The sequence below is a fragment of the Hylobates moloch genome, unplaced genomic scaffold (assembly GCF_009828535.3).
Source record: "Hylobates moloch isolate HMO894 unplaced genomic scaffold, HMol_V3 SCAFFOLD_2, whole genome shotgun sequence".
Taxonomy (NCBI): Eukaryota; Metazoa; Chordata; class Mammalia; order Primates; family Hylobatidae; genus Hylobates; species Hylobates moloch.
The window spans coordinates 142,054,913-142,078,214 of NW_026652277.1; the positions used below are offsets into that span (position 1 = coordinate 142,054,913).

The following is a 23,302-nucleotide window of genomic DNA, read 5'->3' on the forward strand; positions in this document are numbered from 1 at the left end:
ATTGGAGCATTTAGCCCATTTACATTTAACGTTAATATTGTTATGTGTGAATCTGATCCTGTCATTATGATGTTAGTTGGTTATTTTGCTCATTAGTTGATGCAGTTTCTTCCTAGCCTCGATGGTCTTTACAATTTGGCATGTTTTTGCAGTGGCTGGTACCGGTTGTTCCTTTCCATGTTTAGTGCTTCCTTCAGGAGCTCTTTTAGGGCAGGCCTGGTGGTGACAAAATCACTCAGCGTTTGCTTGTCTGTAAAGTATTTTATTTCTCCTTCACTTATGAAGCTTAGTTTGGCTGGATAGGAAATTCTGGGTTGAAAATTCTTTTCTTTAAGAATGTTGAATATCGGCCCCCACTCTCTTCTGGCTTGTAGAGTTTCTGCCGAGAGATCAGCTGTTAGCCTGATGGGCTTCCCTTTGTGGGTAACCCGACCTTTCTCTCTGGCTGCCCTTAACATTTTTTCCTTCATTTCAACTTTGGTGAATCTGACAATTATGTGTCTTGGAGTTGCTCTTCTCGAGGAGTATCTTTGTGGCATTCTCTGTATTTCCTGAATCTGAATGTTGGCCTGCCTTGCTAGATTGGGGAAGTTCTCCTGGATAATATCTTGCAGAGTGTTTTCCAACTTGGTTCCATTCTCCCCATCATTTTCAGGTACACCAATCAGACGTAGGTTTGGTCGTTTCACATAGTCCCAAATTTCTTGGAGGCTTTGTTCATTTCTTTTTATTCTTTTTTCTCTAGACTTCCCTTCTCGCTTCATTTCATTCATTTCATCTTCCATCTGCGATACCCTTTCTTCCAGTTGATCGCATCTGCTACTGAGGCTTCTGCAATCTTCACGTAGTTCTCGAAACTTGGCTTTCAGCTCCTCCATCTCCTTTAAGCCCTTCTCTCCATTGGTTATTCTAGTTATCCATTCTTCTAATTTTTTTTTCAAAGTTTTTAACTTCTTTGCTATTGTTTTGAATTTCCTCCTGTAGCTCAGAGTAGTTTGATCGTCTGAAGCCTTCTTCTCTCAACTCGTCAAAGTCATCCTCCATCCAGCTTTGTTCCATTGCTGGTGAGGAACTGCGTTCCTTTGGAGGAGGAGAGGTGCTCTGCTTTTTAGAGTTTCCAGTTTTTCCTCTCTGTTTTTTCCCCATCTTTGCGGTTTTATCTACTTTTGGGCTTTGATGATGGTGATGTACAGATGGGTTTTTGGTGTGGATGTCCTTTCTGTTTGTTAGTTTTCCTTCTACCAGACAGGACCCTCAGCTGCAGGTCTGTTGGAGTTTACTAGAGGTCCACTCCAGACCCTGTTTGGCTGGGTGTCAGCAGCGGTGGCTGCAGAACAGTGGATTTTCGTGAGACCACCAATTCAGCTGTCTGATAGTTGCTCTGGAAGTTTTGTCTCAGAGGAGTACCTGGCCCAGTGAGGTGTCAGTCTTTCCCTTCTGGGGGGGTGCCTCCCAGTTAGGCTGCTCAGGGGTGAGGGACCCACTTTAGGAGGCAGTCTGTCCGTTCTCAGATCTCCAGCTGCGTGCTGGGAGAACCACTACTCTCTTCAAAGCTGTCAGTCAGACAGGGACCTTTAAGTCTCTGGAGATTCCTGCTGACTTTTTGTTTGTCTGTGCCCTGCCCCCAGAGGTGGAGCCTACAGAGGCAGACAGGCCTCCTTGAGCTGTGGTGGGCTCCACCCAGTTCGAGCTTCCTGGCTGCTTTGTTTACCTAAGCAAGCCTGGGTAATGGCGGGCGCCCCTCCCCCAGCCTCGCTGCCACCTTGCAGCTTGATCTCAGACTGCTGTGCTAGCAATCAGCGAGACTCCGTGGGTATAGGACCCTCCGAGCCAGGTGTGGGATACAATCTCCTAGTGTGCCGTTTGTTTTCCAGGCCTGTTGGGAAAGCGCAGTATGAGGGTGGGACTGACCCGATTTTCCAGGTGCCGTCTGTTACCCCTTTCTTTGACTAGGAAAGGGAACTCCCTGACCCCTTACGCTTCCCGAGTGAGGCAATGCCTCGCCCTGCTTTGGCTCGCGCACAGTGCGCTTCACCGACTGTCCTGCACCCACTGTTTGGCACTCCCTAGTGAGATGAAACGGGTACCTCAAGCAGAAATGCAGAAATCACCAGTCTTCTGTGTCGCTCGGGCTGGGAGCTGGAGACCGGAGCTGTTCCTATTCGGCCATCTTGGCTCCCCGATCCTGCTGTATTCTTTATGTACATATCCTTCTGAATTACTCTGGAAAAAAGAGGATAAAAAATTATATTCTACTCCAAAGTAATTGCCAATGAATACTGTCAAGAGGCAACTCATAGCTGGCCATGGTGGCACATGCCTGTAGACCTAGCTATTCAAGAGGCTGAGGCAGGAGGATCACTGGAGTCCAGGAATTCAAGGCTGCAGTGAGCTATGATAGCACCACTGCACTCCAGCCTCGGCAACAGAGTGAGACGCCTTCTCTAAAAAGTAAATAAATAAATAAAAATATTTTTAAAAAAGCAACTCATAAAACAAGATATAGAAAATGCTTTATAATTACGTGTTGCGCTAAGTTAGAAATAATAAATTGTTATTTTAGACCAAATGAAGGATGGTTTCATGAAATAGCATTCATCTATACACAATGGCGTTAATATATCAAAAACCCTTAATCTAGTGAATAATATGTTGCATTAAGTAAACAAGTCTAGTTTGCAAGTTCAATATGATGGAACAATGTTTTATATCAGTTAATATGAGAAGTTTGAGAGGCTGAGGCAGGCAGATAGCTTGAGCCCAAGAGTTTGAGACCAACATGGCGAAACTCTGTCTCTACAAAAAATACAACAAATTAGCCAGGCATGGTGGTGCATGCCTGTAGTTCCAGCTACCCAAGAGGCTGAAGTGGAAGGATTAACTGAACCAGTGCAGTTGAGGCTGCAGTGATCCAAGGCTACTGGCTTCCAGCCGGGGTGGCAGAGTGAGATCCCGTCTCAAAAAAACCAAACCAAAACAAAACAAAACAAAAAAAAAAAAAGAAAAGAAAAAGAAATCATGTGGGAAGTATATTTTTTAATATCCTAATAAATAAATCTTTGAGGATTACGGCTATTTTATTTATTTATTTATTTACTTATTTATTCATTCATTTATTTTGAGATGAAGTCTTGCTCTGTCACCCAGGCTGGAGTGCAGTGGTGTGATCTTGGCTCACTGCAACCTCTGCCTCCTGGGTTCAAGTGATTCTCTTGCCTCAGCCTCCCTAGCAGCTGGGATTACAGGCGTCCGCCACCATGCCTGGCTAATTTTGTATTTTTAGTAGAGATAGGGTTTTGCCACATTGGCCCACTGGTCTCAAACTGCTGACCTCAGGTGATCCACCCACCTCGGCCTCCCAAAGTGCTGGGATTACAGGCCTGAGCCACCGCGCCCGACCCTGCTGCTTATTATTTTAACAAGAAGAGATGATGATGTAACATAATCATCAACATAAAATGAGAACATATAGTGAAAATTCAAGTATTGTGTACTTTTAAACAGTTGATCATTCCATTCTCATACAAGCCATGGAGTTTGCTACTACTAAGAAGCCTATTTTATATTTAAGTAAACTTAATTGTAATGGGTCATATCACTTGAAGATAGCCAAAGAACGTCCAAGTGACAGAACCAGACGTTAGGTTCTGTGTTCTCATTCTCTATATGCTATTTATTTGCATGTAATCCATTACCTTTCATATGCTTCCATAAAATTATTAATTTTGGTGGCTAAACCATAAATGTTTCAGCTTGATTTTTAACCAAACTAGGTATAATTTACATTTATACATACACATAAATGTAAGTAACTAAGTATAAATGAAGATTCCAAATTTGTATTATACTTTCAACATATAATACTGAAGTAGTGACTATTCCATATATACCATGTGAATACAGATAAACATGGTTAGCATTTAATAAGCATAAAATATAATTTTAGTTATGAAATTAAAAAGCTTCAGCATTGACATTTTTAAATACTATATTGGAAAGAATGCTTGCTGACGACAGATTTTCAGGAGAATTTGATATGTGTAATACAGTGTCTTTCATTAGCTCATCAGCCATTGCTGAAGTCTTAGTATCCTGCTACTTTGACTTTTAGTAAATGGTGTTTATTTAGCTCTCCATTATAAATAATATGGGGAAAATATGTCATTGTGCATAAAGGACATGATAAAACATAATCAGCCATGCATCTCTATCTCTTTTAATCACTTAAGTCATTGAAACAAACTTAAATGTCTCCTTAGATCTCTGTTCTATAACTGAAGTTCCTCTCTTGCTACAGCCTGCCCCTAATTCTGTCTCTAGACCCAGCCCTCAACTCACAGAGCTTCTCAAATTCCATATTTTGTCTTGGATCATTTAGTTTCCCCTAACATTATACTCTATTGAGCAACGCACACATTAAGCAGTTAGATGAAACCAACTCCTTTAGAAAACAGTTATCATTTATTGTTACATAAACTCCTCACGTAGAGCTCTCACTCCTCATACTACATGAATGATCATAGTAATCTAATAAAAACCGGGTCTGAGAGGGAAGAATGGGTTCTGAATCTGAAAATAATGTTTTTCTCCATCTTGCTACGTATTCATTGACTTACAGAATATTGTCTTAATAACTATTTTGTGCAAAGTACTAAGGAACCTAGGAATATAAACAAAAATTAAGAAGTAGTATTTTAAGGAGCTTACCACTGTGCATTGGAGAAAATATGCAAATAATCAGATATAAGACATTTCATATGAAATTAGGAGAAACAAAGTTTGTTGCAGCACTAAGCAGGGCTCAGCCAATTCTGGTTTGGCATCATGAGGGAGGTGATATTTGAATTAACCTTTTCAAAAAAATGATAGGTGGTAAGAAGAGAAAGTAAAAGTATTCAAGAATACAGCGATAATACACAAAGAGGCACAGGCCGGGCACGGTGGCTCAAGCCTGTAATCCCAGCACTTTGGGAGGCCGAGACGGGCGGATCACGAGGTCAGGAGATCGAGACCATCCTGGCTAACACGGTGAAACCCCGTCTCTACTAAAAATACAAAAAAATTAGCCAGGCGTAGTGGCGGGCGCCTGTAGTCCCAGTTACTCGGGAGGCTGAGGCAGGAGAATGGCGTGAACCTGGGAGGCGGAGCTTGCAGTGAGCCGAGATCGCGCCACTGCACTCCAGCCTGGGCGACAGAGCGAGACTCCGTCTCAAAAAAAAAAAAAAAAAACAGGCACAGAGGTGGGAAATAACTTTCCATCTACATGGAACAGCAAATAATATATGTGTCTGGAATCAAGGATGACTCCAGAGATCAACTGAAACACAAGGCTCAGAAGGTAACAGGTGCAAGATCATGATCATGATCATGGAGGTTCTCGAAGCATAAATTAAAGATGTTGGAACTCACCTAGAAAGGATGGGAGCCATTGGCATTTGTTTAGAAGGGAAGTGACATGATATCCTCGTTTCACTTTTTCAAAATTCACACCAGCTCTTTCCTTTGTTTACTGGACCCTCCCGTGAAAGCCCTTCCAACCCCCCATGCTTTTAAGTCCATTCATTTTAAGTTTGATTCATTTCTTCTGGAAGATGTTTCTTAACCTCTTTTGTTAAGCTTTGCAGACTCTTTTTCCCAGGACAGGTTATGTACTCCTCTCATTTTCCTGTGTTGTGCTCAGACTTTATATATTTTTATGATTCTTGTATAATAATGATCTATTTTTAAAAAGTCTGTCACTCTCATTTGATTTGAGTTCAGGAGGAATTCATCATTGGCCTTTGTATTCTCGGTGTCTTGCTAGCATGTTGCCTTCTGGATGCTTCATATGTTTTAATTGACTGACTGATCAGAACTGTATCTTAGTAAGAAAATCTATCATCATTATAGAAGGTACACTAAAGAGAAAATAGAATAAATTTAGGGACACTAGTTAGATGGCCACCGTAATGGGAGATAGTGAAATGATAAAATAAGAAGGTGAATGGAGAAATGAAAAGGAGACACCAAAGAGAGAAAGCTGCTTAGAATGGGACAGAGGCAGGAAGACTGATTTGAAGATTATCCTTGAGAACTTGGGGAAAGGTTAATCATTGTCGTACACGGGGACTTTGTCCTACATGGTTTTGCTAGGGAAACTGTGAGTCTTCTTTTGGTGGGTTGTATCAGACATGTATGTTAGAGCATTGAAGTTTTTAGATGTCTAAAAACTATAATTATTCACTTTTAAAACAGGAATGTGGATTACTATTTTTTTTGTCTTAAAACCTAAAAATTTATCCTTAAGCAGGTTTGAGTTGTAATCCTATGAGTCCGTAACAGTAAGAAAAAAAAAAAAAAAACTCAACAGTCCAGCCTGGCCAACATGGCAAAACTCCATCCCTACTAAAAATACAAAAATTAGCTGGGCATGGTGGGGCACACCTGTAGTCCCAGCTATTCGGGAGGCTGAGGGTGGAGAATCACTTCAACCTGAGAGGAAGAGGTTACAGTGAGCCAAGATCATCATACTCCAGCCTGGGCGACAGAGTGAGACTTTGTCATAAAAAAAAAAAAAAAAAAAAAAAAAAAGGAAAGAAGGAAAAAAAAAAACCTCAACAGAGATAAACGTACATCCAATCCTGTTCCTTAGAGAGAAGCAGTATCTAACCTTTCCCACTAATCTTATATTTGGGTGTGTGAAATTTCAAGTTTTATTTGAATCATACTCAACCGATTCCAAATTAATTATATGTTATTTCTCTCTTGCTTCTCTACAGTATGCTGTCTGGCTAGTCCTCTGGGTTACGTGGAATGTGTTTGTTATCTGCTTCTATTTGGAGGCTGGGGACCTCTCAAAGGTAATTTACCTCTAATTTGCCTGAGTCATCAGTAGGGTGTTAACAAGTCTCTTCCTAAGTAAGGCAGAGTCTCATCCTGTTCTGCTTGCTTAGATGCACCTCAATGAAAGTAAATTGAAAGGTGTCTTGATTTATATTTCTGCGTTTTTATCATTAAAAATATGTCTGGTGAGTGACAAAAATGTACTTTTTCTTAAGCAAAACTAACGTGAACTGTTGATTATTATAGTGACCAGGCAGTGCACTTTAAAACATTAACCACTGAGAGATTTCTGAAGCAAAATGTGAATTTTTTTCAGAGAAAAAAAATCTTGAAGATTTCTGAAATCACTTAGTTTGCTTATTACTCTGCTAAACATTTTCCTTATTGATTTTAAATAACAGTGCAATAGTTTAAACAGTTAATGGGCTTTGGTTGAATGAAATTGTTACTAGAGGGGTATGTTATAGAAATGAATAAAATAAACCCTTTATTCTAAATAGGCTAGGAAAACTAAATACTTGCTTTTTTCATTTTGTTTTTTTGTGCTCTGTATGTGTGCATCTTGCTACTATATTTTTCACATGGATGCCCTTACTACACAAATAGCGTAGGCTTTAGATCTCAAAAACCATCATCTTTCTGTTAGAATGCAATTAACAGCAAATAAGTCAAATGAGGTAATCCCTTCAAGGTAGTAGCAAATTCTGACTCTTGAGAGAGTTTCAAGCTTGTATGTACTTCCTCGTATTTAGAACTTTAAAACATAAAAATTGTAAAATGTTCTTTTACTTACCCTGTATTAGAGCAGAAGTCCCCTGCAAACATGTTGATATTTTTAAAACCCAGAGATACTTGCGTGCTTTAAAAGACCAAGAGAGTTAAAGAAATGTTTTTTAAAGAAAATTCCTCAGGAACTATCTTTGCCTTGTCAAGCTATATATTTTGGGAGGAGAGAGAAGAGAATGGTAATACACATTTATGATCTTACATGCAGGAATTTCACAAAGCACTCGGCATGTGATGTTTGTTTATTACTTAACTGTGGTGTGTGGCTTTATATCAAGGAAAAATCATCTTGATTTGTTTCTATTCAATGACAAAAGATGAAGGATCAAATAAGAGGATGACATCATGATATGAGAGAGAACCAAAGCTTCTTGGATGTGTAATTTTATGATCAGAATGTGGGCAAGTCCTCACTGTGGCTGGCAAAATCTCCCTAGAGGATGCCATTTCTGTGTTTTTTTGCAGGGCATTGTTCCCCGCACTCTGGTTAGCAGGCAGTCTTTTCAGGAAGGTGCCGTGACCAATGAAAATAAATTGTTTGGTGGCTCTAGGAGGGACCCACACCAGATTGCTGCTTAAAACTCACATTCGCCTCAGCGTAAGAAAAGCAGACACGCTTTTCCAAGGATTTGAATTCCTTGCCCAATTTATACATCTCTGCTACTCTATAATCCACTTTCTTCAAGGAAATTCCACAGTAGAATGACTTTTAATGATATTTTCCATTTTAAATAATCACCTTAAAAATTGTAAGGCAGGTGTTCAGACATATTGCCTGAGTAAAATGATCCAGCTGATCAGATAATTTGTTTAATATTAAGAAAAGAGAGAAAGAGATTTGAGCAAAGCTGGCTGCACAAATGTTCTGTAATTGTGCTCGCTGCTCCACATGATGACTGCAGGCATGAATAAAGCTGGTGATTTCATGACCTCGGACACAGGCATTGAAACCACAGTGAGGGCACTAAGAATTCTTCCAATGTACAGGGGCAGATAATGACTATCCCTTGGCAATGAAACAGTTAATAATATTTTCTTTTCTTCTCATCTGATAAACCAAGGCTGGGCTCTGCAGAGCACATGAAAATTTAATAATTTCCTTTTTAACAAATAATCTAAAAAAAAAAACATAAAGGGCAAAGTTATATAGTTATCTATACTGGGTTTTTCCTCTCTTTCGTGTTCAAAGGGTTTGAAAAAAGGTGTATTTATACCATTTAATTCTTTAGTCATTGCAACTGCCTCACATTCTTCAAGTAATACAGTGCCAGAAGGAAGCAATGGTAATGGAAAAATGTACAGAAAGATAGAAACTCAAAAATGGTACATATGAAACTTCTGATAATACTAAAAGAATGTAAACCATTGTTTTTCTCAATCTACCAAAAAAAAAAAAAACAGTTTGAATGTGTCTACCCTATGAATGGATCAGTGATTTTGAGGCTGAGGGAGAAATTTGTGAAAAAGAATCAGGGTTGACATTCTGTGGGCTTTATATATGTGAAAGAGATGTATTTATTTCCATGAAATCTTTTGTAAATAAGTGATGGCTTCATAATGGATATTGGTAAGAGGTAATAAAATGTGGTAAAAACATTAAGGTAAATTTTTGTTACCTGATTAGAGTTTAGAACTTTTCTTTTTTTTTTTTTTATTATACTTTAAGTTTTAGGGTACATGTGCACAACATGCAGGTTTGTTACATATGTATACATGTGCCCTGTTGGTGTGCTGCACCCATTAACTCGTCATTTAACGTTAGGTATATCTCCTAATGCTATCCCTCCCCACTCCCCCCACCCCACAACAGGCCCTGGTGTGTGATATTCCCCTTCCTGTGTCCATGTGTTCTCATTGTTCAATTCCCACCTATGAGTGAGAACATGTGGTGTTTGGTTTTTTGTCCTTGTGATAGTTTGCCGAGAATGATGGTTTCCAGCTTCATCCATGTCCCTACAAAGGATATGAACTCATCATTTTTTATGGCTGCATAGTATTTCATGGTGTGTATGTGCCAATTATGACCTGTATCTTGTGCTGACCTCCTATCTCATCCTGTGACTTAGAATGCCTAGCCATCTGGGAATGCAATCCCATAGGTTTCAGGCTCATTTTATCCAGCTCCTGTTCAAGATGGATTTGCTCTGGTTCAAAGGCCTTTTACATTGATACTTATCAAAAGTTCAATTAAGAAAAATGATATTTATGGAGAATTGCTTACAAGATAAAAGGTTCATGTATTCTGCCAGACCCTAATGTATCCTAGGCAGACTTTCATCCCTATACTCTGTCAGTTTAATGTTGGCAGTGTGTTTTATTTGTTTGTTACATACGTATACATGTGCCCTGTTGGTGTGCTGCACCCATTAACTCATCATTTAACGTTAGGTATATCTCCTAATGCTATCCCACCTATGAGTGAGAACATGCGGTGTTTGGTTTTTTGTCCTTGCGATAGTTTACTGAGAATGATGGCTTCCAGTTTCATCCATGTCCCTACAAAGGACATGAACTCATCATTTTTTATGGCTGCATAGTATTCCATGGTGTATATGTGCCACATTTTCTTAATCCAGTCTATCATTGTTGGACATTTGGGTTGGTTCCAAGTCTTTGCTATTGTGAATAGTGCCGCAATAAACATATGTGTGCATGTGTCTTTATAGCAGCATGTTTTAATCCTTTGGGTATATACCCAGTAATGAGATGGCTGGGTCAAATGGTATTTCTAGTTCGAGATCCCTGAGGAATCGCCACACTAACTTCCACAATGGTTGAACTAGTTTACAGTCCCACCGACAGTGTAAAAGTGTTCTTATTTCTCCACATCCTCTCCAGCACCTGTTGTTTCCTGACTTTTTAATGATGGCCATTCTAACTGGTGTGAGATGGTATCTCATTGTGGTTTTGATTTGCATTTCTCTGATGGCCAGTGATGATGAGCATTTTTTCATGTGTCTTTTGGCTGCATAAATGTCTTCTTTTGCGAAGTGTCTGTTCATATCGTTTGCCCACTTTTTGATGGGGTTGTTTGTTTTTTTCTTGTAAATTTGTTTGAGTTCATTGTAGATGCTGGATATTAGCCCTTTGTCAGATGAGTAGATTGCAAACATTTTCTCCCATTCTGTAGGTTGCCTGTTCACTCTGATGGTAGTTTCTTTTGCTGTGCAGAAGCTCTTTAGTTTAATTAGATCCCATTTGTCAATTTTGGCTTTTGTTGCCATTGACTTTGGTGTTTTAGACATGAAGTCCTTGCCCCTGCCTGTGTCCTGAATGGTATTGCCTAGGTTTTCTTCTAGGGTTTTTATGGTTTTAGGTCTAACATGTAAGTCTTTAATCCATCTTGAATTAATTTTTGTATAAGGTGTAAGGAAGGGATCCAGTTTCAGCTTTCTCCATATGGCTAGCCAGTTTTCCCAGCACCATTTATTAAACAGGGAATCCTTTCCCCATTTCTTGTTTTTGTCAGGTTTGTCAAAGATCAGATACTTGTAGATACGTGGCATTATTTCTGAGGTCTCTGTTCTGTTCCATTGGTCTATATCTCTGTTTTGGTACCAGTACCATGCTGTTTTGGTTACTGTAGCCTTGTAGTATAGTTTGAAGTCAGGTAGCGTGATGCCTCCAGCTTTGTTCTTTTGGATTAGGATTGACTTGGCAATGCAGGCTCTTTTTCGGTTCCATATGAACTTTAAAGTAGCTTTTCCAATTCTGTGAAGAAAGTCATTGGTAGCTTGATGGGGATGGCATTGAATCTGTAAATTATCTTGGGCAGTATGGCCATTTTCACAATATCGATTCTTCCTACCCATGAGCATGGAATGTTTTTCCATTTGTTTGTATCCTCTTTTATTTCATTGAGCAGTGGTCTGTAGTTCTCCTTGAAGAGATCCTTCACATCCCTTGTAAGTTGGATTCCTACGTATTCTATTCTCTTTGAAGCAATTGTGAATGGGAGTTCATTCACAATTTGGCTCTCTGTCTGTTACTGGTGTATAAGAATGCTTGTGATTTTTGTACATTGATTTTTTATCCTGAGACTTTGCTGAAGTTGCCTATCAGCTTAAGGAGATTTTGGGCTGAGATGATGGGGTTTTCTAGATATACAATCATGTCATCTGCAAACAGGGACAATTTGACTTCCTCTTTTCCTAATTGAATACCCTTTATTTCCTTCTCCTGCCTGATTGCCCTGGCCAGAACTTCCAACACTATGCTGAATAGGAGTGGTGAGAGAGGGCATCCCTGTCTTGTGCCAGTTTTCAAAGGGAATGCTTCCAGTTTTTGCCCATTCAGTATGATATTGGCTGTGGGTTTGTCATAGATAGCTCTTATTATTTTGAGATACTTCCCATCAATACCTAATTTATTGAGAGTTTTTAGCATGAAAGGTTGTTGAATTTTGTCAAAGGCCTTTTCTGCATCTATTGAGATAATCATGTGGTTTTTGTCGTTGGTTCTGTTTATATGCTGGATTACATTTATTGATTTGCATATGTTGAACCAGCCTTGCATCCAAGGGATGAAGCCCACTTGATCATGGTGGATAAGCTTTTTGATGTGCTGCTGGATTCGGTTTGCCTGTATTTTACTGAGGATTTTTGCATCAATGTTCATCAGGGATATTGGTCTAAAATTCTCTTTTTTGGTTGTGTCTCTGCCAGGCTTTGGTATCAGGATGATGCTGGCCTCATAAAATGAGTTAGGGAGGATTTCCTCTTTTTCTGTTGATTGGGCTGTCTTCTCTGCTTTTCCTAATGAACTGTCTGCCATATGCTTATGAGTGAAACAGAAATTATAGTAATCAACCAACTCACTGTGTACATTCATATTGAAATGACTTAATTTCGATAATATGATACACAGGACTAACCCTTTTGATCACGTTTTCTTTGTACACATAGAGGTATAGTTAACATATTTTCTTCATTGAAAATTCTATGACAATCCAACATTATTATTAAAATTTCAATTAAAATATTTTAATTACAGTGTCAACAAAATCTAAAGAAAAATAAAAATAATCCACCGGAGAAACTTTTAAATGTTATATCATAGTTAAATTAACAAAATGATGGGAATATAGTATAAAATGATACATAAGATGATAGCAGCAAATAAACATACACATTTCATATAGTTATAATTATTTCTGCTAATGCTGATGCATGAGATATTAATGTTGAAACTAAATATCCTAAAGCATTTAGCAGTTTGTCACTTCCTGGGTTGATATTTTCCTAGGTGTCCTGTTAAGGAAACTGAGAAAAAATTAGTCTGTAACTTGAAGTGTCTGGTAACGGTTTGAAATTGCCTTTGGGCATCAAATGTGACGTGGGTTATTGAATTAATAGTTTTGACAATTCCTCATATAGCCTCATTATCCTGTTGTATTATTATTAGCAATTGTGGTTCTCTTGATCATATATCAAATAGAGAGAAAGAAGAACTAGCCTCAGCCATCAACTGAGTTGAGTTATTTTCAACACAGAAGAGATATGCTATTTGTTCTGAAGTAATTTTTAAGTTGAAAGTATATAGCAGTAGGAAAGAAAACACATATAATACGGTAATTAATTTATTCAGTTCATCACCTGGGAAAACAAAATTTATTAAATTATTTTTTGAATAGTAATACATAGGGAAGAAAACTTAGTGGTCTTCTGATTGTCCATAAAAACCTATATCTTATTGCATGTGATAAAATTATAAATTACTCAGGCTGAAATTATATACTTACACTTTTTTAATCATATTACTATTTTCAGATATGTTTCTACCTTCATAATGTATGGGGCACCATTAGTGAATGATGTGCCTATCTTTAGAAATAAAACAATAAACTTATAGAGCTTGAAGGATAAATCAAGGGATTATTGTACACTTGAAACAACCTAACTTGTCTTTATTTAACCCTTTGGGGCTAGGGATGCAGGTATATCTCTCTCAGATTTCACTATAGTAACAGAAATTTATACCTAATGTATGTTTCAGAATGAACACATTTGGAAGCAACTCCCAGAAAGCTGTCATATTTTAATAATTTTGATAGTTGCTTCAGAGATCTAGATGTAACTTGTCAATTTAAAAATTTGTTATATAAAAAAGTCATGTAACAACATGGCTTATTTAAGCTTTAGGGAATAAAATTGCACTCTTGTGAATGTAAGAGACAGGAAGGAGACCTGTCATATACTGTAGGCTATAGGGAACAAATCCTTAAAACCAGATGCAAGTGCAATGTGGAATAATGTACTGTTCCAACAATCTCAGTTTTATTTCTTCTGTAACAAAATGAATAATTCATTTAGAAAGATATCAGATATTTGGATTCTTTTGCTCAATAAAATCAATGCTTGTATCAAAATTGGCTTTTCTGACCTCATATGTAAAAGGATGGTATGCAAAGAAATATGTTGTAATCTTTTTTATTTGAAAAAATAACTCTTCCTCTTTACTCTTCTTCATAAGATAAAAATATATGCCCAATTACTATTAAACAAAGACTACCTATAATAATTGATTTAAGACAAAATTTAACAAATATTATGATGACAATATATTGGGTTCATTTTTTAAATTTTGATTTTCTTACTGTAAAATTTATGTTTCTGAGAAAATTTCAATTAACTATTCCTAAACTAATTAGAAAAATTTTTATTTCCCAACTATCAAAGCAGATTTTTGCCTTATGATGCAGGGAAAGATATTTGACCTATTATTAATAATTAAGTGTAATGTAACTCTTTCCCAAATCTAGAAATGAACCAACCAGTTGGAATTTGGTCAGTCACAATCTCCCTTCTCTTGTTTTCCTTCATAATTCATGAATTAAACTGATTATTTCCTCATTTCTTAAATTCATTTTTCTTTGTTTTATTTTCTATTTCCTTTTAATACCCGTAAAGTGAGGAAAAGAGTTCATGAACCTTTCTTATTCTCTCTCTCCATTCTTTTACTTGAAAATGCCATTCACTGACATAAACTATCATCTTTACACATATGTCTACCAGATTTATATCTTCAGTCTTGACCTTGTTGCTGAGTTAATGTGTCACATCTCCAACTTCCTGCTGGTGTCAGGTCAATTCTATTGTCACCTTAAATTCAAAATGTCCAAAATGATTTATTATCATCCCCAAAGAATCCAACTTCTTTAATTCACTTTCTACTAAGAGAAGAAAAAAGAGATAAAAGCAAAATTTATTTTGAAAAAAATGAATAAAAAAGGAAAAAGAATTTTATTATTATTATTTTTTTGAGATAGAGTCCCACTCTTGTCACCCAGGCTGGAGTACAGTGGTGCAATCTCAGCTCACTGTAGCCTCCGCCTCCCAGGTTCAAGCGATTCTCCTGCCTCAGCCTCCTGAATAGCTGGGTTTACAGGTGCGTGCCATCACACTAGGATAATTTTTGTATTTTTAGTAGAGATGGGGTTTTGCAGTGTTAGCCAGGCTGCTCTGGAACTCCTGACCTCAAGTGATCTGCCCTCATTGGCCTCCCAAAGTGTTGGGATTACAGGCGTGAGCCACCACGCTCAGCCAGAATTTTTTATGTGGACTACCAATATCCTTATAAATTGACCATGAGATAAAGCAAGAAATATATATTTGTATAATGTATCTATTACTTGTGTGTGTACATATATTGTAAACTTTAGATACCAACAAGTTGAAAACAACAGAGATCTGTTAAAGTAATGACTACTCAAAAAAAGCTATATTCCCAAAAGATGAGCTAACTTTGTAAACGTGCTATACCCTGGGTGCATTTGTTGTTTCTGGTTGGGGCAGGAGGCTAAGTATTCAGGCTTTACAACCTGTTGAATGCTATTTTTTGGCAAATGTATAAATCAGCATAGCTTTGAGGCAGGTGGTCTAAGGCACATAGGCAATTTTTCTGTTAAGGCATTAGGCAAATTCTGTACCAGGCTAAAAATATAAATGGAAAACCTCTGTAAATGCATAATGAAAATTTTTCAGCAGCCATGCCAAATTAGTGTGAAGACAGGGAAGGACTCTATAGAATAAACTAGACTTTCATGTGAAAAGATCTGAAGAACAAGCCAGGGGCAAACCAAATACAGACTGAAGAAGACCAGAACTAAATCCAGGCTTAACTCAGCACAATTCTTGATTGAAATAAGCTGATTACCCATCACTTTATCTCTCTAGTTGAGAGAAAAGAGAAACATCTTAGGATAAAGACACCATTATATTAGACATTTACAGTTTATTTATGTGCATGACATCAGGCAATTGAAAATTATTACAGATACTAAAAGAAAGAATGTAATGATTGAAAGAGAAGAAGAAGATACACAATTGAAATAGACCAAGAGATGATTCATTTTAATTATCTGATAAAGATTTTTTAAAACACACACAATATATTAAAGAAAATAAATGGGAAAACTGGAACTAATACATTGAAAGAGAAATAATTTACCCCCAGAGAGCTGGAATTTATGTAAAGAATCAAATGGAAATTCTGAGACTTAAAAATATAATATCTAGAAGTAAGAACTCATTAAGTAGGTTTAATAGTAGATTTAAAAGAATAGAAGAGAGGATTAAGGACCTTGAGAAATAATTGATTAACATTCTCCAAACTAAAGCACAGAAAAGGGTTAAAAATACCAAAAAAAAAAAGGAGAAAAGAAAGTCAAAAACATATAGGTTCAACAAAAGATTCAATATGCACATTATTGAATTACCAGGATAAAAAAACAGAATTGGATAGAAGCAGTATCTGAAGTGAAGATGACAGAGAATTTTCCAAAATTAATTAGTAACATCAACCCACAGATTCAAGAATACTTCAACATTTCAAGTGTAATCAAGAAAACCAGATTTAGGTATAGATGAATAGAAAAGTTAAAAATCTAAATCAAAGAGAAGATTATAAGAGGTGCCAAAGATAAAAGACCCAAAGGAACAGCAAAAAGACTGACAGTTGACCTTTCAACAGGAAGGCAATTGAATGACATCTTTAAAGTGCTTTAAAATGCCAACCTAGAATTCTTTACCCTGCCAAAATATTCTTCAACAATTAAGATGAAATGAAAGCATTTTTCAACAACAACATGTAAGATAAATAATTACTAGCAAACTTTAACTGAAGGAAATACTAAAGGTAGGTCTTTAGGCAGAATGAGAAAAAAAACACCCCAGAGAGAAAAAGGGAATTTTAGGAAGGAAAGAAGATAATAGAAAGAATAACACAGGTTGCATTGTTAAACACAAAACAATAGCAATAAAATATTTGGGGATTTAAATGTTTGTAAAACTAAAATGCATGGCAACAATAACACAAAAGGTAGAAAGGAGCTAAAGTGTTCTAAGGTTCTAGCATTATTATGGAAATGCTAATGGTAATATTTAGGTTAGATTATAATGTTCAAGACTAGTAATTTCTAGAATAACTACTAAAAGACAGCATAACTCCTAAAAACTAAGTATAGGTGAAAAATTAAATAATGAAAATAATTGATTAGCCTAAGCCATGCTAAGAAGGAAGAAATGCTAACAACAACAGAGAAGGTCAATAAGAAAAAAATATCAAGATGGGTGCTATAATCTTAAATATATCAATAAATATATTAAATGTAAATATGCTAATACTCCAATTAAAAGGCTAAGATTGTTGGTCTGGATAAAGACACAAAATCCAAATATATTGTTGTCTCTAAGACATATGCCTTAAATAGGATTTAAATTATAAGTTAAGAACAAGTAAAATCTGTTCCTGTAAACACAAATGTAATTTTTGTAGATTTGTGATGTAGTAAATTTAATATAAGATGAGGTAATGTTTAAGGCAGGAAATATTACTAAAGATAAAGGGGGAAATGTCATAATGATAAAAAGGTAAATCCAGATGGAGATATTGCAAATCAACATTACCTGAATAAAATAATACAGCTTCAAAGCATATGAAGTAAAAATTAATAGAATTAAAAGGAGAAATAGCCATATCTACAATCACAGTGGGAAACTTTTACATTACTCTCTGGATACATCAATCAGATGAGAATTCAGTAAGGATATAGAATATCTATATAAAACAGTTTAAAAACTTGATATAATTGACATATAGAATACACTCCACCAAACAAAAGAGTTTTCAAAGGCATATAGAATATTCAATCATATAATGATTCAAAATGTAGAATAGTCAAATTTTAGAATGATTTGCAATTATTCAGCAAGTATTGTCTGACAACTATAGAATTAAGCTAGAAAATCTGCAACTGCGTGGAAATTAAACAATACACTTCTAAACCTATGGACCTAATAGGTTGGAATGGAGTTTAGAAAGTATTTTGAACTCAATAAAAATGAATTTATTGCTAAAAAAAAAACTTGGTGGTGTGAAATTGCAGAAATGCTTAGAGGAAAAAATGACCTTAAAGGGAGATATTAAAAGAGAAGAAATGCTCAAAACTCAATGATCTTAACTTCCATAGCCAGAAGCTAGTGAAAGAACAACAAATGAAACTTCTCTAAAGTAAAACATTGTAATAACAAGGACAATAGCAGAACTCAATGCATATACAATAGGGGAAAAAAAGCAATAAAGCCAAATTGCTTTTTAGTGTTTATAAAATTGAGAAGATCCTTATCAATAGTGATTAAATGAAAACAAGAGTAAAATCACCTTTTGCTAATATCACAAATAACTCTATAGATGATTGGAGAGAGAGTACATTATGAACAAGTTTAAGCCAATATATTTGCAATCAGGGTGAAATAGACAAATTCTTTGGAGACCACAACTTGAAATAAATTAAAAATCTGAAGACCTTTTTATCCATTAAATAAATTGCATCATTAATCAAAACCTTTTGACAGAAAAAAAAAACCACTTTGTGTTCACATGATTTCACTGAAAAATTCTTAAAAATGTTTAGGAATGTTGTACTACCAATATACACAAATTCTTTCTAACAATACAGCAGAAATGCCTCCCATCTCATCTTTTGAAGCTAGTATAACCTTACTTATTGAGAATACATGTGATTGTCAAATGACAGATAACTGAACCAAAATGTAATAATAGGCCAGGCACGGTGGCTCATGCCTATAATCCCAGAACTTTAGGAGGCTGAGGTGGGTGGATCACCTGAGCTAGACCAGCCTCAGCAACATAGTGATACCCCATCTCTACCAAAAATACAAAAAATTAGCCAGGCATGGTGGTTCGCACCTGTATTCCCAGCTACTCAGGAGGCTGAGGTGGGAGGATCACTTAAGCCCAGAAGGTAGAGGCTGCAGTAAGCTGAGATCGTGCCACTGCACTCCAGCCTGGGTGACAGAGTGAGACCCTGTCTCAAAAAAAAAAATGTAATAAGAATTTTAAAATGCTGAATAACTCTCCATAAATTTATAAATAATTATGATATTATTTCCACACTGTATTGTAATACGTATTTACATTTCCATCTCTCCTTCTAAACTTGAATTTGCTAAAAGACCACACATCATCGTCATGCAGGAGAATGCCACTGAGCTACCACACAGTAGTGAGGAATTATAGAATCAGTTAAGAGCATTTTAGATGTTTATAAATAAGCCCATTTGATACATCATAAAACAAATTCAACAAGTTGTTCTTATCAATATATTCTAATTACATGTTTCCTTAACTATCCCTTCTTCAATGTTGGAATCATGCTTTATGCAACCCTAGGATCAAGGAAAATGTCAGGCATATGAACAATGCTCACTGGAATGAAATCAAATGGTAATAGAGTGGACTTCAGTAATTGTCTAGATCTACAAATACAGCTGCTGGGGACTTTTTCTTCCCCTCCACTATTGCATGGATAATGCGGTCTACATCTCTCACGTCGATTCCAGCACTCTGTGGTGGTAGCAAGCAAAAGGAAAGTAATCCCAGCATTAGGCCACCTCAAATCAGGGCTCTTTAAAACTAACCATTATAGGCCGGGTGCGGTGGCTCACGCTTGTAATCCCAGCACTTTGTGAGGCCGAGGCGGGTGGATCACGAGGTCAGGAGATCGAGACCACGGTGAAACCCCGTCTCTACGGCGCCTGTAGTCCCAGCTACTCGGAGAGGCTGAGGCAGGAGAATGGCGTGAACCCGGGAGGCGGAGAGCTTGCAGTGAGCCGAGATCGCGCCACTGCACTCCAGCCTAGGTGAAAGAGCAAGACTCCGTCTCAAAAAAACAAACAAACAAACAAAAACCAACCATTATATAAATCACCTTGATATCTTTTTAACTGTAGATTATGATTCTCTTAGAGTGAGGCCTAAGTTATTTCATCCCTAACTGCTATGTGATGACATTCTTGTTTGCCTATCAAACATATTTTGAGTTGTAAGGATTTAATTACTGGGAACTTTGACATAGGACACAAGGTAATTTCTTGATTTCTGGCCATCCTTTGAATCAGGGATCCTAGGGTACATCTTGATAATTGTGCATAAACAAATTCATCACCTGATGTATCACTTACTGCTGATACCACCCAAGATATTAAGTGAAATAACCAAATAGATTACCCAGAGCTCTAAGGAGAATTTAGGCTTAAATTCTTCCTTTAATTCCCAAGTTACATTATGCTGCTTTTGTGTGGTAAAATTCTTTTAGAAATGTTCCCAAGCCTTTCTCCAAGGTGGATCTGACTCCAAAACGTATCCAGACATCCTCTAGTTTTTCTTTATTTTCATTATAATTGAATTTTCCGAAGCAAAAGATCTCAATTTTCAGGGTATTCTTTGGTTGAAAACTGCAACTATGCTTGCATATTTCCACACAAATGTTGGCCTTCCTTACTCTTGTGGTTAAAACAATTTAAACCATTTCATAGTTCTCCTGTTTCCTCTCATAACTGAGTTGAGTTCTTTCCCTCCATAAGATCTAGATGGCAGCTACAGTTCCTATGACTCTATGAATGAACTGCTTTAATTTGTACTTTCTTACTTTGACATCTTTCCTAAAACCTCTTTCAGATTCCCCAGTGGATGTCAAGAACCCCATTTTGGTTTTTTTGGGCCTTAAAAAATCTCATGGGTATTGAAAGAGTGTCCTTCCAAACAGAAGAGTCCCCCTGAGCATCAGCAAAGTTTTGGAACATGAGCTAGCATTTTTCTTCTGGGTGATTCGTAGGCACCATGCATACAAAATGTTAGTAGAAGGTCCTCCCAAAGAGCAATGAGAACAGGTAATCAGAGTTGTTTGAAACTCAGCCATCTTCACAAGATGATCTGTTACTCATTCAAAGGCATACCTTACCCAATTACTGCAACTTCTTACTCTGTTCTCTCTGGAAATTGACTTTTATGGTTTTATCTGTTCTCTTTTCACTCTGTTAGTAAAAAATAAACTATGTGCAGTTTCCCTTATCCAACATTTCTTTCTCAGCAACCTTTTATTCTCTCGTAAATCAAAAGCTTTGGTTTCAAAGCTGTTATTTCTGATGTGGTCTTCGCGAGGCTCTTTTGGAAAATAAAATAAAAATCAAGCACCAACCATTTCTTTCTTTTTGCATTCCTACTAAAACAATGCTAATTCTCTTTGAAGCCATGAGGATATTACTAACTCAGAAGAGAAAGTTTGCAAAACATAAGTATAAAAATTAAAAGCACAGATAATAACATTCCAAGATAGTATCCTGCTGGAAATAAAATAATAGCAAATATGAACATGACGTAAGCAATTACCATCCTTGTTTGTCTCTAAAGCCCACTCTATGGAAATTATTCTAGGATAGTAATTTTTATTCTATCCCCAATTTTAAAAACCTATGCTTGTATAGGTTTATTATTTATGGAGTCATGTAAAATTACAAGAATACATTTGCATTAAGAGTTCCATGGCTTTAAATTGAGAAATATTTGAATTTTAGAAAATGGACACCACTGTAATTTTCTGAAAATCTTGAAATAATTGGTCCACGTTAGAATTATTTCCTATTAAGTGGCCCCTTTGGTCAAGCTTGTCCAATCCACAGCCTGCAAGCTGCATGCAACCCAGGACGGCTTTGAGTGTGGCCCAACACACATTTGTAAACTTTCTTAAACATTGTGAGTTTTTTGTGTGTGATTTATGTTTTCAGCTCATCAGCTATAGTAAGTGTTAGTATATTTTATGTGATCCCCAAGACAATTATTTTTCTTCCAGTGTGGCCCAGGGAAGCTAAAAGATTGGGTACCCTGCCTTATATCCCAAAATAGTTTCAAAATTTACCTGAAAAGTACGTCGAATTCCTCATAGTCCACCCCAGCCCCTGGTGTACTTTTGGTCTTTGATAAGTTCTGTGATGGCTGTGTCAAAATCACCCCCTTTATTTAAACCATTACCCAGACATGATCCTTGGGACTCATTTGGAAACTAAATTAAGATTGGCAGTTGACAAATTTGCTTTAGAGGGCAGAATGTCAATTTTTTTTTTTTTTTTTAACCTGTGGATTCACTCTGGGGCAACTGATGCTTTGATGAAATAGGGGGAAATTATATAAAAATACAACTCAAGGGATATTAAATAGCAAAATAAATTATCTTTGTTTCTAGCATCCAGGGTTATTTGGCAAAGAAAGAGCAAATAAGTGACTGTTTTTCATGCCTTTCGTATGGTGACAAACCTATTCTATTCTGCTTTGTACTTAAAATTTACATTGAAAATGCAATTGAACCTTTGGTTTAGTAGTTCAATACACTACAGGTAACCAGGGAGCAATGTTCAGTAAATACCATGCTACTAGATGCAAAACAATACAGAGAAAATGAGGCTATTTAGCTCTTTTTCTTGATTGAGATTTGCATGAAGAAATTTTGAAATATTTAAGTTTCAGCGTAGCACTTAGAGTGTCACTTCTCTTCCTCCTCTTTATAGGTTATATTTTTAATTTTTAATAAAGCAAAATGTGTATACAGCCTGATGCAATCGGAACGGCATCTTAGAAGGGTAAAAAGAGAAGGATGACTCACTAATAAACAGTCATTTATAGAATATAATTAGTTTTTCTCTTTTCTTCATTAGCACACGCAACCTGCTAGAGGAATGAGTCTAATGGTAATTGTAGGACTCCAGGGTTTTCACACTCAAAGGTAGCATAATATATAAAACTGAAGTAATTAGGAGCTACCTCAAAAATGTCATCTTTCTTATGTGTAAAAACTAGGCATTTTGTAGCAAAATAGCAATATTGATACCACAGGGATACTCTGTTTCTTTTCCACTCTGACAGAAAAATCTCTAGTGATAGGTCCTCAAATCTTTTATTTAAATTATAAGTAACAACGAGTTTGGTGCCCTCAATTAGTCCTTAGAGGAGAACCAACAGCACACAAGCAGGCGCACTTCACAATTGCTTCTGAAGAGATCTGTAACCATATAGGCACTCGCAAAGGTACACCCAGTACACTTTTATTTAAATTATAAGTGACAATGAGTTTGGTGCCCTCAATTAGTCCTTAGAGGGGAACCAACAGCACATAAGCAGGCGCACTTCTCAATTGCTTCTGAAGAGATCTGTAGCTATATAGGCACTCGCAAAGGCTGTGACCCCCCGGAAGGTACACCCAGTACACTCGATTCACCGGAAAGCCTACAGAATGAATGGACTCGAGATTTTGCACTCTGGTTTTATGAGTACAATTAATCCATTAAGAAACTTTTACACCCAGACTCCCCACCGTTTATTTTCTAACGCATTTCTGCAGTGT

The 23,302-nt window shown here is 36.7% G+C and overlaps 1 protein-coding gene across 4 annotated transcripts in view; it reads left to right on the forward strand.

Annotated features, from left to right (window-relative positions):
* Positions 1-23,302, forward strand: part of NKAIN2 (sodium/potassium transporting ATPase interacting 2) — a 1,036,965-nt gene that overhangs the window by 553,142 nt on the left and 460,521 nt on the right. For all 4 annotated transcript variants that reach the window (XR_004248834.2, XM_032158200.2, XM_032158208.2 and 1 more), the window contains exon 3: positions 6,759-6,839. Coding sequence is in view for 3 of the 4 variants with exons in the window: in XM_032158200.2 (XP_032014091.1) it covers positions 6,759-6,839 (81 nt within the window). In the remaining variant the exon portion in view is untranslated. The remainder of the gene's footprint in view (positions 1-6,758; positions 6,840-23,302) is intronic.